Here is a 13343-nt window from a genome sequence, read left to right as displayed (position 1 = left end):
TACTTTATTTTTGAGCAGAATTGTGAGCTGTGATCTCAGGATAAGGCCCTTTAACCTGCCGCAAGATTCCACCTGACAACAACAACAACAAAAGGTCAACTGAAAGCATGGGCATGATAGTATTTTGAGAAAATATTTTTTCCGTCATAGCTCCTGAAATTAAGGCTAAGTTACATTTTCAATTTGACTTAAGGCAGCCAGAGAGGCTTGCAAAAGTTTCATCCAAAACTTAATTTTGCAAGATTGCATGTAGGCTATTCAATTTCGAGGACGCATTCATTTTTGGAATATGTACCGAAGCTACAAGTTCTATACAATTTTACATGTTGTTACAAATTAGTCAACACCAATTTTACTTTGTCTTTTATAGGCTAGCTCATACTAAAAAAATCCAATCCAAAATCGAGAATAAAAGTAAAATTGACAATCTATCTTTCCATTTTGCCTGATCTTATAATGCTTTTTTCATGATTGTCCTTTTTCAAGGTTTTCCAATCATGTAAATATGTTTCTGAAAGAAACAAAACCTGCGAATGGTCACGGGTTTCCTCCGAGCTCTGCCTGGTTTCTTCCCGCTGTCTGATGTCACACAAGTAAAATATTCTTGTGTACAGAGTGAAACACCAATCAAGTATGAAATAAAGAACATAAACAAAAATTGACATTGATGTGGACTTAATAGCCTATCACACATACAACAGGCCAATAGTTTTTTGAATACAAATAGCATACATGCAGTAATCGAAGCAGTACATAACATTTTTTGAGATTCAACAGTGTACATATGAGAAATCAAAGCAATATTGTGAGAAAACAGGGCCAAAGTAATAATAAATGTCAATCACATGCTGTAAAACACAACTTATTATGAAGAAGCCAACCTCTGAACTATAATGTAACAAAAAATCCAGTGCTAATGGGATAACATTAACAATGTGGTCGGTGAGAGCAACAAGGCTTTACAATCACCGTGTCTGCTTGTTTGATCTGTGATCCACAAAAATAAATTCTCCACAGTAGCACTGAAAGCTATATATACACATGCACAAATATAAACATTTATGCATGTATTTCAAAATCCTTCAGAATACTTATACATCTGATGAGTTTCCAACTTGTGACATATTTTCAATAGTAGATATATCCATTAAAATGCATCCTAAACACATCATTAAGCAGACTATTAACTTTTCTCAAAGGGCTTCACAGTTATATGTTTAAGATCGAACAGTGACTGTGTACAGCCTAAAATCAAATATAATTTCTTAACACTGAAAACGAAGCAAAATCATGCATATTAATAAGATTCAGGAGTCTTGAGGAGGAATTAATCTTGGCAGGATCCTTCTGTCATAAACATAAGGGAAAAGAAGTAGGCATGAAATTAAAAATAAATAAAATTCAAAATATAAAACTAGAACTGCCAGCAGTTTCACGGCTTCCAAGCAGTCTGCTGGAATGGTTGTCAGCTTAAGTACTTACAACTGAAAAATCATTTCCCAAAGCAGAAACTGTTAACTCAGCTGTTCAACAGCATGCAACTATCCAATTATTATCCTCTAAGTCTGGATTACATGAATGGGCTTTAATTTCTATTTCTGAAATAGGGTGATACGTTATTTAAACACTTCTAGCAAGAAAACTATTAATTACACCTTAAGGTGCATACTTTGGTTTACAATATGGTGCAAACTACGAATCTGGCTCTCACAGTTTTGGATTTATAGGCCCTTGAAAGTAAGTAAATTCAAAACCTGAAAATTAGTGTTTTGACTACATGTCAAAAAGTCACAAACATAGACAAAAAAATAAAAGCAGATTTGGAACCACCTTTTTAAAATACACACACTTGATTACATCAAAGATATCAAAGTTAACTTATTCAGCTATGGCCAGCTCCTACAGGTTTTAAAAGATTATAATGCATTTTTCAAACTTTATGTAACTAGTATTGATCTACCTGCATATAAAATTTCAGAGGAATCCTTCCTCTGGTTCTTTAGAAGATGTTTAAAAGCTTTGTTTGAATCCAATAAGGCTGCCAATCTAAATGACCTTGAAGAACAAACTTTTAAAACCCTTAAAAACAATATCCGAAAGCATTTTGCTGTCAAATTTCAATCAGCTGTGATTTATAGCGTTCTAGAAAAATGACAAAAAGGACTGTCTGAAAGGGCGTGCGTGAATGTGTGAGTGAGAGGGCCTTGAGGAAGGTCAACTACTGTTGTTGACTGTGTATATAACCCTCTGTAAAGTTTACCGTGATAATTATTATTTATTATTCCAAGCAAAATGGAACAATAGGCGTCCAGCTCTCAAGCCTAATAAATCCATTTAGACATGTAACAAGATGACATCTGACGCAATTTCAGAACAATCAGGTATAAAAGGAGTAGAATCCCAATTACATTATTCAGTCCAAAACCATACTCTCACAAATAAACGTAAACAGTGGTCATCAGGTAAAGCAAGCAAATAATTAGTGAGTGAAAAAAGGGTGCTAAATCAAATTCAATACATGTATTAGAAAAAAAGTAACTGATACAAATCTCAAAATGGTGAGTAATTCATAAATGGCTTCCGGTTGGACTTACTGTTTTTTTGGCCCTTGGACATGGTAGAGGTGGGGCTAGATATCTGGGCTTAAAACAAGTACACAGATTTACCTGACAAATCCATCGTAGCACATGGTCAACATGTACGTGTATACATGCACATGTTAGGTGAATATTTGCTTCAGGGTGTATATACACTTCAAAGATTTCAGATTTCCACGCATTTTCAACAGACTTTTACATTGCATCATGGTTTATATACACTTCAAAGATTTCAGATTTCCAGGCTTTTTTAACAGGCTTTTACTTTGCTTCAGGGTTTATATACACTTCAAAGATTTCAAATTTCCAGGCTTTTTCAACAGGCTTTTACTTTGCTTCAGGGTTTGTATACACTTCAAAGATTTCAAATGTCCAGGCTCTTCAACAGCCTTTTCCAGGCCCAAAATTCACATTTTCAAGGCTGACTTGGAATAAACATTCATTACATCAATTTAACATTTACAAAGCAGACTACTATGTAGTTAGAAAGATGTTTTAAAACAATTAAATTCCTCCAAGAGAATGTCAGCATACTATGAATTGTAAGCCAGGCTGGTTCTGTAGTCCCAATTTGAAGGCTTTTCAAGGCCAAAATACTTAAACCCCTAACTTTTCCAGGCCAAAATACAAAAACCCCTAACTTTTCCAGGCCAAAATACAAAAAACCCTAACTTTCCCAGACTTCTCTAGGCTTGGAAAAGATACTTTCAAATTCCAGGCTTTTCAAAGTTTTCAGGGCCCTGTATGAATTATGACAGAGATACACATATCGTCCTGATACACAGCTTACTCCACTAGCATATCTATCATGTCTGGCCCGGTTTCCTCCCACCATAATGCTGGCTGCCATTGTATAAGAGAAATATTCTGGAGTATGGTGTAAACCACTAATCAATAAACTAAATAAATTTACAAATAAATCTGCACATTGATTTCAGCCTCTTTGATTTTTTTTTTTTTTTTTTTGATTGGTGTTTTACGCCGTACTCAAGAATATTTCACTTATATGACGCCGGGCAGCATTATGGTGGGTGGAAACCAGGCAGAGCCCGGGGGAAACCCACGACCATCCGCAGATTGCTGACAGACCTTCCCACATATGGCTGAAGAGGAAGCCAGCATGGGCTGGACTTGAACTCACAGCAACCGCATTGGTGAGAGACTCCTGAGTCATCACGCTGCGCTAGCACGCTAACCAACTGAGCCAGAGGCCCCCGGCCTCTTTGAAGGTCGCCATCATGCTGATTGATATCTACACACTTTTTGAGAAGAATATACTGTCTTTACATAAAGAATATTTTCTTCTATCAAAATGTACATCTGATATCGATATCCCATTTTTCAGAAATAAAAAAAACTGATGAATTAAACTGCATATACATTTAATACAAAAAAATTTTTGACATCACTATTAATACCAAAATTAGCCTCAAACTACACTTTGCAGAAAATCTGTAGTATGTAAAATTCCAATGGTTGGCCAATATCAAAATTTCACAAATATTAATACTTACTGCATCAGACTGTGCCTCTGTGACAGGAAATCCACAAAACGTCTCAGTTCTCAGGGTGTTCACAATCCGCCCAATCCTCTCCACAGGCCTGAACACAGCCACAGGGGCATTCATCACATCACTGAGGGCAGAAATACAACCTAACTGTTATCTGACTGAACACAGCCACATGGGCATTCATCACATCACTGAGGGCAGAAATACAACCTTACTGTTATCTGACTGAACACAGCCACAGAAGTGTTCATCACATCACTGTTATCTGACTGAACACAGCCACAGGGGCGTTCATCACATCACTGAGGGCAGAAAATACAACCTTACTGTTATCTGACTGAACACAGCCACAGAAGTGTTCATCACATCACTGTTATCTGACTGAACACAGCCACATGGGCATTCATCACATCACTGAGGGCAGAAAATACAACCTTACTGTTATCTGACTGAACACAGCCACAGAAGTGTTCATCACATCACTGTTATCTGACTGAACACAGCCACATGGGCATTCATCACATCACTGAGGGCAGAAAATACAACCTTACTGTTATCTGACTGAACACAGCCACAGAAGTGTTCATCACATTACTGTTATCTGACTGAACACAGCCACAGGGGCGTTCATCACATCACTGAGGACAGAAAATACAACCTAACTGTTATCTGACTGAACACTGCCACAGGGGCGCTCACCACATCGCTGAGGGCAGAAAATACAACCTTACTGTTATCTGACTGAACACAGCCACAGGGGCGTTCATCACATCACTGAGGGCAGAAAATACAACCTTACTGTTATTTGAATGAACACAGCCACAGGGGCATTCATCACATCACTGAGGGCAGAAACCAAACACAGAGCAGGGGAACCAGGCATACACCCTGGGAAACCAGGCATACACGAGGAGAAACCAGGCATATAACATGAGAAACCAGGCATACACAATGGGTAACCAGGCATACACCATGGGGAAACTAGCCATATACCAGGGGAAATCAGGCATACACCATGGGGATACTACGCTTACACAATGAGAAATAGGAAACCAGGCATACACCATAAGAAACCAAGCATACACCAGGGGAAATCAGGCATATACAATTGGGAAACTAGGCATACACAATTGGGAAAACAGGCATACACCATGGGAAACCAGGGATGCTCCATGGGGAAACCAGGCATACATCAGTGGAAAAAAGGCATACACCAGGAGAAACCAGGCATACACCATGGGAAACCAGGCATACATTAGGGGGAAACTAAACCAAAACTAAGGGAAAAACACTGCACTGCCTCTGATACTTCTCCATCTTATCATGTGACCTACTTGGCTTTTAAGTTGTCAGACATCGCCGGAGGATCCCAGGGAAGAAGAGGAATTCCTGCAACGTGGACGTTCATGTCGTAAAGACTCTGGAAGAAAACACGTTCACATTTTAAGATACATACATGTACACATCCAACGAATCAAAATACAATCAAATACTTCCATCACCAACAATGAAGAAACTTGGCTGGTCCACATACTGACTTCGTAAACTTCTTCAAAAGGTTTCATTTTTTCATACACAACTATTCCTGTAAAAGGCCAGTTACTCTTATCGATCTATGCATTTTTCTGCCTTTAATACAAAACAAAATATGAATCAAACTTTATATGCATTCAATAACACTTTGCTGTTCATCATAACACAGCTAGGCCAGTGATGTCTAATGTACACTGTGCTGCAACTAACAACACTGCACATATTTTTTTTACCCTAATTCTGCTTAAAACATGGTGTTATGGGGCATGGAATTTGCAACTATTTAAGCATTTACATGAAAGGTAAATTGACACAGCGGCTACTATGTCGTGGTTGTCGCTGCTCCGGTTGTACTCTTATGCTGTAGTCTTTCTGTGTCACCTGTGCCTATCAATACACAAACCTGCTTGCATGTCCACACATTTTCCACTTACGGTGTCAAAGAAGTCGCCGACCCACTTAGTGATCATGAGAACCAGCATCATGGGCAGACCAAAGGTGATGTCTCCCGTACACTCCACCAATATGACGGTCAGACTGATGGTCATTCTGACCGTGCCCCCTAACTGGCAGGCTGCTCCTATCAAGGCGTACTTCCCCAGGTTAGCCTCCTGTCAATCACGAAAATCAACCAATCAGTTCAAAACTTTACAGATTTTGTGTTACACTTTTTTTGGAATATTAATTCCTTCTACTCTCAAAAGTGTAAGTTCTAGTTCTTTATTTCAGTGAAAAATTTTAACATTGACTACAAGTATTAGCATTATATAATATAAAAATTTTGTTAAAAAAAAAGAAATAACTGCATTTGACCTAAAGTTTGGCCTGTCATAATTCACTTTCAGCAGCGCAATTAAGATGTTAAAATGATATTTTTGATGTCAAAACATGAGTTTTTCTAATAAGAAATTTACAAAATTTCACAAAAAAATCTTAAGTCGCCCTATAAGGGGAATGAATCGATCAGAATCAAGCAAAATGTGTCCCTTGCAAAATGCCAAACTTCAGGTGAAACGCAGTAATATACCAAGTGGTCAGTATGCGATTGCATTTAATTTGACCGTTTTTCAATTTCCAATTTTATTTAATTATTTTTTTTTTTTTGGAAAAAATAATATACAAAAACTTGCTTAAATGGATAAAACTAATACTTTGAGATTTAAATCTCATTAACTAATTAATAGGAATTTATCTTACAATTGGTATATGTGTATATATGTGTGTATATATATATATATATATATATATATATATATATATATATATATACACACACACACAATGGGTATATGTATACGCATCAAAACTTTGTTAACTATAAATGTTGGTGAAATAAATGAAATAAGAAAAACACAAAAGTAAAAAAAAAATAGATAAATATGTTCTTTTCACCATTCGTTACCTTGCGATGCCAACTTTGATACACCTAGCTACTTGTCGTCGTGCTACCACAACTGACACTGCCTACTGCGTAAAAGATCATTGCATTTTGACTCAATCATTGAAAACAGAAGTGTGTTTTTTAAGAACAAAGGAATTTGAAATATATACGTGTACATTTAGTTACTGATTAACTGCTTCAAGAGGAAGAATCCTTTACCGGGGTTTGAATACCATTTGCATGTTTGAATACCATTTGCATGTTTTACACTACGAAAATCAATCAGAGATTTGAGCATGGAATTTCTTTTAGTTAACGACTGTTGCAGATACTCTTAAAAAAGTCACAAATTTACGGGGGAAAACTGATCACATGAACATTTCTCTAACCATGCGTCAACCAATGAGAACATCAACACTCATACTGGACCGTGTCTCGAGTCAGAACTTATGTTACTAATGTGTCCAAAAAACAATGAAATGTATCTTAAATGCACACATGTACAGTAGTCATTCAGCTATTATTAATGAAAGTTTACAATGTCCTGTGCATATTTGCGAATGTCACTTAACATGTAATTGTGAAGCCCCACATAATATTTCGATTATTTAACAGAAATCCCAATTATGAATACATGGAATAATTCCAAACAAAAAAAAACAAAAAAAACAACAACAATACAAGTGTATTAAGCTACAGCTAAGACTAAGGAGGTAAGTCTGCTGAATTGATTTACACACAAAAGCACAAGCTCCATGGTAACATGAATTATCTGTGTACATTAAATGCTTTTTTGAACAATGCATCAAGGGGTATCTCAACTACTAATTAACTCACTGCAAGATAAAGACAAACCAACCAAGGGAGATAACTTAACACTGGTCTCCTGCACACTTGGTATCTGATCACTATCACCAGGAAAATCATATCAAACTATTGAGCAAAGATTTGATCTGATATCCTGAACACATTTAGTGCAAATTATATACAAGCCAATTTAACTGAAGCATGTGTTCTGTTTTGTGATTAATAACGAAAAAACAAATTGTGAGCCTATATTTTCAAATTCATAAAAAGGATTGATAGATTCTTAAAATTGCAGCTGAAATCCTGGTCTAAAGCTTCACACAAATCAAACCATGCAAAAAACGTTCGCAATTTAACAAATGAAACTTCGACCCACAAACTAAACTAATAACCATGATACATATAGTTAAGTTCACAAATTGACTGACAATATTGAGAACAATTTTGTGACAAATTTGCATTAAATTTGTATTTGAATCTTGTTGATTTATGAGTGTTTTTATTTATTTTTTTTTTTTTTAGGCTGTTGATTTATTTATTTGATTGACAATTCACGCCATACTCAAGAATATTCACTTATATGATGGTGGCCAGCATTATGGTGGGAGGAAACCGGGCAGAGCCCAGGGGAAACCCACGACCATCCACAGGTTTGCTGCAGACCTTCCTATGTACAGCCGGAGAGGAAGCCAGCACGAGCTGAACTTGAACACACTTAAACTGGACTCTTGAACTGGGTCATTACACTGTGCTAGCGTGCTAATCAACTGAGCCAGGCTGTTGAGGTAGTCCTACATAATCTTAATGCAATCACATTACCTGTCTTCTATATACATGTACCAAATATGATTGGCATACACATCGGCTTGCTCTGTGAGTGAAACCTACGTGTCGTCCAGAAAGTTAACCATGCAGTGATTTCAAACAAATGCCATCCAATCCAGACTCCTTTTTTCTAAATCAGTAAGTTATCTTGTTTTAGCCTTTACTACTTGTGGATATACTTGGGGGGAAGTTTTTTTCTAGAATCATGGCCAGAAATCTGGTATTGTCCCTGAGTGTAAAATATTTATTCTTTCTAATCCAACTCAGAATCATATAACATGTCTGCTTTTTGTAACAATACAGCCCTATACGTGTTGCTTCCAATCTGTGCACAAAAATGAAAACATAAGCTGATCACAGCACTGAATGTGTTCCAGGCAAGTCTTACCTCTTTAGTCTGAATTAAGTTTGTTAGAGAAGTTCACAGATGTTAAAAGAAACAAGGCAGAAAAAGTTACAACATTTCATTTCTACACACTAAACATAACAGTCATAGCCTGCAATCCTTACAGCTTACAAAGAAAGTATCACACAGAATTGATTGATAAACTAACAACAAAATAAAATGAAAAAGAAAATAAAAGAAAATATGAAAGAGGTTAATAAAAGCTTATGTTAAATGAAAAACATGATGCAATTATCTGTAAACATATCGTTTTACCACATTGTACGAAACTTGTATAGATTTGTAACGTTACGTTCACTTAACTACCATGGCAACCAGCACTGTAGGCATTACATTGTCATGGTAGTTGCGAGTTCGTAACGTTAAGACAGCTTCGTGAAACAGGGCCCTGAACTTCGGGGCAATGAAATACATCTAGTACCTATAGCACAGGCTGTTGGAACCATATAATTACTGCTATTACCCCAAACCAGGTAGTCTGATTTGTGTTCATCCCCAAACCAGGCAGTCTGACTGGTGTTTAGTCCCAACTGGTTAGTCTGATTGGTGTATTACCCCACACCAGGCAGTCTGATTGGTGTTTAGTCCCAACTGGTTAGTCTGATTGGTGTATTACCCCAAACCAGGCAGTCTGACTGGTGTTTAGTCCCAACTGGTTAGTCTGATTGGTGTATTACCCCAAACCAGGCAGTCTGACTGGTGTTTAGTCCCAACTGGTTAGTCTGATTGGTGTATTACCCCAAACCAGGCAGTCTGACTGGTGTTTAGTCCCAACTGGTTAGTCTGATTGGTGTATTACCCCAAACCAGGCAGTTTGATTGGTGTTTAGTCCCAACTGGTTAGTCTGATTGGTGTATTACCCCAAACCAGGCAGTCTGACTGGTGTTTAGCCCCAATGAGGTTACCTTGTTTGTTGGTTGGTTTCAGTCAGGCCTATTGTGACATGACTCTTGACAAAGATTTTATCATTTTTCTACCTATTTCTATCATTTGTGTCCCCATGATGCTATTTCATACACATCAAATGTCCTTACCAGAAATGGAAAAATTTTGGCAATGCCAAGCCCGATGAGCCGTCCCCAGGAAGCCCCGATGAGGAGGGAGGGTACGAACACCCCACTGGACACGCTCAGTCCATATGTCCACACAGCCAATAGGAAATACAGCGGGATAAAGATGGAGAGTACAATGGCATTGTATTCCTCTGCCAATTAAAATACAAATCAATTTTTAAATTAAAAATTAAAGACATAACATGGTCGTGGGTTTCTCCAGTGCTCTGCCCGGTTTCCTCCCACCACAATGCTGGCCGCCGTTGTATAAGTGAAATATTCTTGAGTACGGCATAAAACACCAATCAAATAGATAAATATAGACAGAACAACATGGCATTAAAAACAGATAAATACAACGTAACTTTATAGATATTGCATTACATCGATTTTTGACATAACAGTGGCTCAAGTCCCAGCTTCAGCTCAATTCTAGCTCAATTTTCTGTCTTATTTTTCATTTTTTAACTTGAAACTATATATGCTCAGGTGTTATACAGAATACCAATAAAGCTTGCTGAATTGTGAATGACTGCTGTGGATAACTTGGATGTGGTAGCTAGGTAACCAAAGAGGTAACCAAAGAGCTCACCTGTAGGAGAAACATGAACGCAAGAAACATGAGCATCCTCCTTGTGCTTTATATGCATGTAAAACTTCAGGTCAATACATGCTGTAGTTTTTGATTTGATTTATTTGATTGGTTTTTTACGCCGTACTCTCAAGAATATTTCATTTATACAACAGCGGCCAGCATTATGGTGGGAGAAAACCAGGCTGAGCCCGGAGGAAACCCACGACCATCCGCAGGTTGCTGACAGACCTTCCATGTACGGCCAGAGAGGAAGCCAGCATGAGCTGGACTTGAACTCATAGCGACCGCATTGGTGAGAGACTCCTGGGTCATTACGCTGTGCTAGCGCGCTAACCAACTGAGCCATGGAGGCCCCCTGTACTTTTTGAGATACCACCCCTAACATTCTGTTTAACGCTGATTCTAGTACACAACACACTAAGTAAGGAATTCAGTAATTTTCTGTATTTAATATGTACACACCAAATTCCACAGTGGAATATCCCATTTGTGTTATTACGCTCTACATTGTGAAGACCCTCATCTCTGTACCAGGGCCGTAAGTGGAAGGTCTGTCAGCAACCTGCGGATGGTCATGGGTTTTCCGTGCTCTGGCCGGTTTCCTCCCACCACATTGCTGGCCGCCGTCGTATAAGTGAAATATTCTTGAGTACGGCGTAAAACACCAATCAAATAAATAAATAAATCTCTGTACCAGTAGTACTTTTTAAGACACCATGCTTAACATTTTGTTTGACACTGCTTTCTCTGTTACTGTACGCTGGAGCCAACATGCGTGCCCCGGGTGCGACTTAAGCTACACTTGTACTTTTTACAGGCACGCTAAAACTGCTTTAACATCTATCTTACCCCACCTAAGATCTAATTTTGTCAAAATGGCTACATGTATTTGGCTTAATTATACCACTAGTTGTAACTTACCTGGCTGTGCATGTAACATTCCGATCAGACTTGATTCCGGCGTCCTCAAGAATATCATAGACATGATATTCTGTTCTCCTTCTTTACAATACACCTGTCAGGTAAGAAAAAAAAAAAACATTTCAGACAAATTTTAGAAAACAATATCTTTGCAATATCAATATGTACTTTGCACAGTTTCACATACATCAACATGTAATTAAACATGTAAAACTAACTAGTATACCTCACTCAGTGCACTCATTTGTAGAATTTTGCTTTCAATATGACTTTAAAGGATTTGACACGTTTGACTTTCATTTCTTAACATATACTATAGGAAGTGTCCGAACACACAAAGGTACGAAAAAAATTCGTTTTGGGTAGTAAAAATGGCTTTAAACTATGTATAGATTTCTTGGCGCCACAATGGTCTTTCCAGAAATCTTGCCAGGATCACTGTCAAGGTCATTATTTTGCTTTACATGTATGTAAAATCTCAGAACCAGTCATTTTTTTAGACACCATGTACCCATAATAGTTACGGTACTTAAAACTGCTTTCCCTGTTATTCAACGACGACGCTAGGGTTATTCTGTACAGGTGCGCTAAAACAAAATTGTCAACAATTAGAGGGAATCCAATGGAATTCAGATATGATGTTACCTGTGAAGGATTTCCCGTGCCATGCCCCTCGCTACCCCCGTGACCGTGATCCCCGCTTGGAGGGTGGTAACACTGATTAACAGAGTAAATGAGGACAAAGGGCAGCACTGCACTCATCGCACCCACTAGCCCCGTCTCAGCAACCTTCAGCCATTTTTTAGCTAAAAACCTGAAACACAATGTTTTACATAATTACAGCAGATCTAGGATTAAAACAGTCAGAGCAGAGTAGATGTACATGTTATCCAGTATAATGCATTTCTTGAACATTGAGGATAATTACCAACAGGGGCTGTATCAGATAGCAATACAGACAAGAAATAAATTTGTGAATAAACTGAAGATAATAAGATTGTTTTTTCTTTCCTGACCATTGTGTTGTGTCATAATCAGTTATTTTTCACTTAATATACAGATATGACTGCAACAAGCATATAGTTTGGTGGGGTGGGGGGGGGGGGGAGGAGAGTGGGGGACAGGAGATGTACTTACATATAGCAAAGTAAACTAAGCTAATAAAGTCTGTTGCTACACTGGCATTTCAACTCACCTTTGCCTAAACACTGTCAGTTTATAATTCAAAAATACAAACAGAGCACCACTAAGTCCACCTGTGTAAAACAAAGAAAACAAAATTCGGATAAAAAATATTAATTATAACAAACTACAAAGTGGTATTCATACGGCATGATCTCCCAAAGATGTAAATGTCTCACTTTTGGATCTGGTACATGTGTACATAAATCTTGTTGAAACTTTCTTTTCCTGTATCCAGAAGTTTTCCAAAAAAAAATTTTTTATAAATGTATTTTGGGTGCGAAAGCATACAAAAAAAAGAGACACAAAATTACATATTGCCATACACTTTTGATTACATTATTATTTAATAATAATTATTAATAAATATTAATAACAAGTGGCAAACAGTCAGGCAAGGCCATAAAGCAGAGCTACTTTTAACCACAATGATCACACCATGATCGACTTCTCAAAACTGTTCACACCTTAACAAAGTCAGGCGGCCAATACACGACAACTCAATGGTGACATTTCTGAGGAAACATACATAC

General features: G+C 37.6%; 1 protein-coding gene across 2 annotated transcripts in view; it reads right to left on the bottom strand.

Annotated features, from left to right (window-relative positions):
* Positions 1 to 13343, bottom strand: part of LOC135466059 (H(+)/Cl(-) exchange transporter 7-like) — a 52920-nt gene that overhangs the window by 7074 nt on the left and 32503 nt on the right. The window contains exons 12-20 of one of the 2 annotated variants that reach the window (XM_064743469.1): positions 12824 to 12884; positions 12274 to 12442; positions 11629 to 11722; positions 10095 to 10264; positions 6076 to 6252; positions 5443 to 5528; positions 4112 to 4232; positions 2595 to 2642; positions 4 to 72 (exon numbers count right to left, since the gene is read on the bottom strand). In XM_064743469.1, the coding sequence (XP_064599539.1) occupies positions 4 to 72; positions 2595 to 2642; positions 4112 to 4232; positions 5443 to 5528; positions 6076 to 6252; positions 10095 to 10264; positions 11629 to 11722; positions 12274 to 12442; positions 12824 to 12884 (995 nt within the window). The remainder of the gene's footprint in view (positions 1 to 3; positions 73 to 2594; positions 2643 to 4111; positions 4233 to 5442; positions 5529 to 6075; positions 6253 to 10094; positions 10265 to 11628; positions 11723 to 12273; positions 12443 to 12823; positions 12885 to 13343) is intronic. The other variant, XM_064743470.1, reaches the window with a different exon arrangement.

This window comes from Liolophura sinensis, chromosome 5 (assembly GCF_032854445.1).
Source record: "Liolophura sinensis isolate JHLJ2023 chromosome 5, CUHK_Ljap_v2, whole genome shotgun sequence".
Lineage (NCBI taxonomy): Eukaryota > Metazoa > Mollusca > Polyplacophora > Chitonida > Chitonidae > Liolophura > Liolophura sinensis.
Note: the sequence above shows the minus strand (reverse complement) of the source record. Positions and strands in the feature narration are given on the sequence as shown.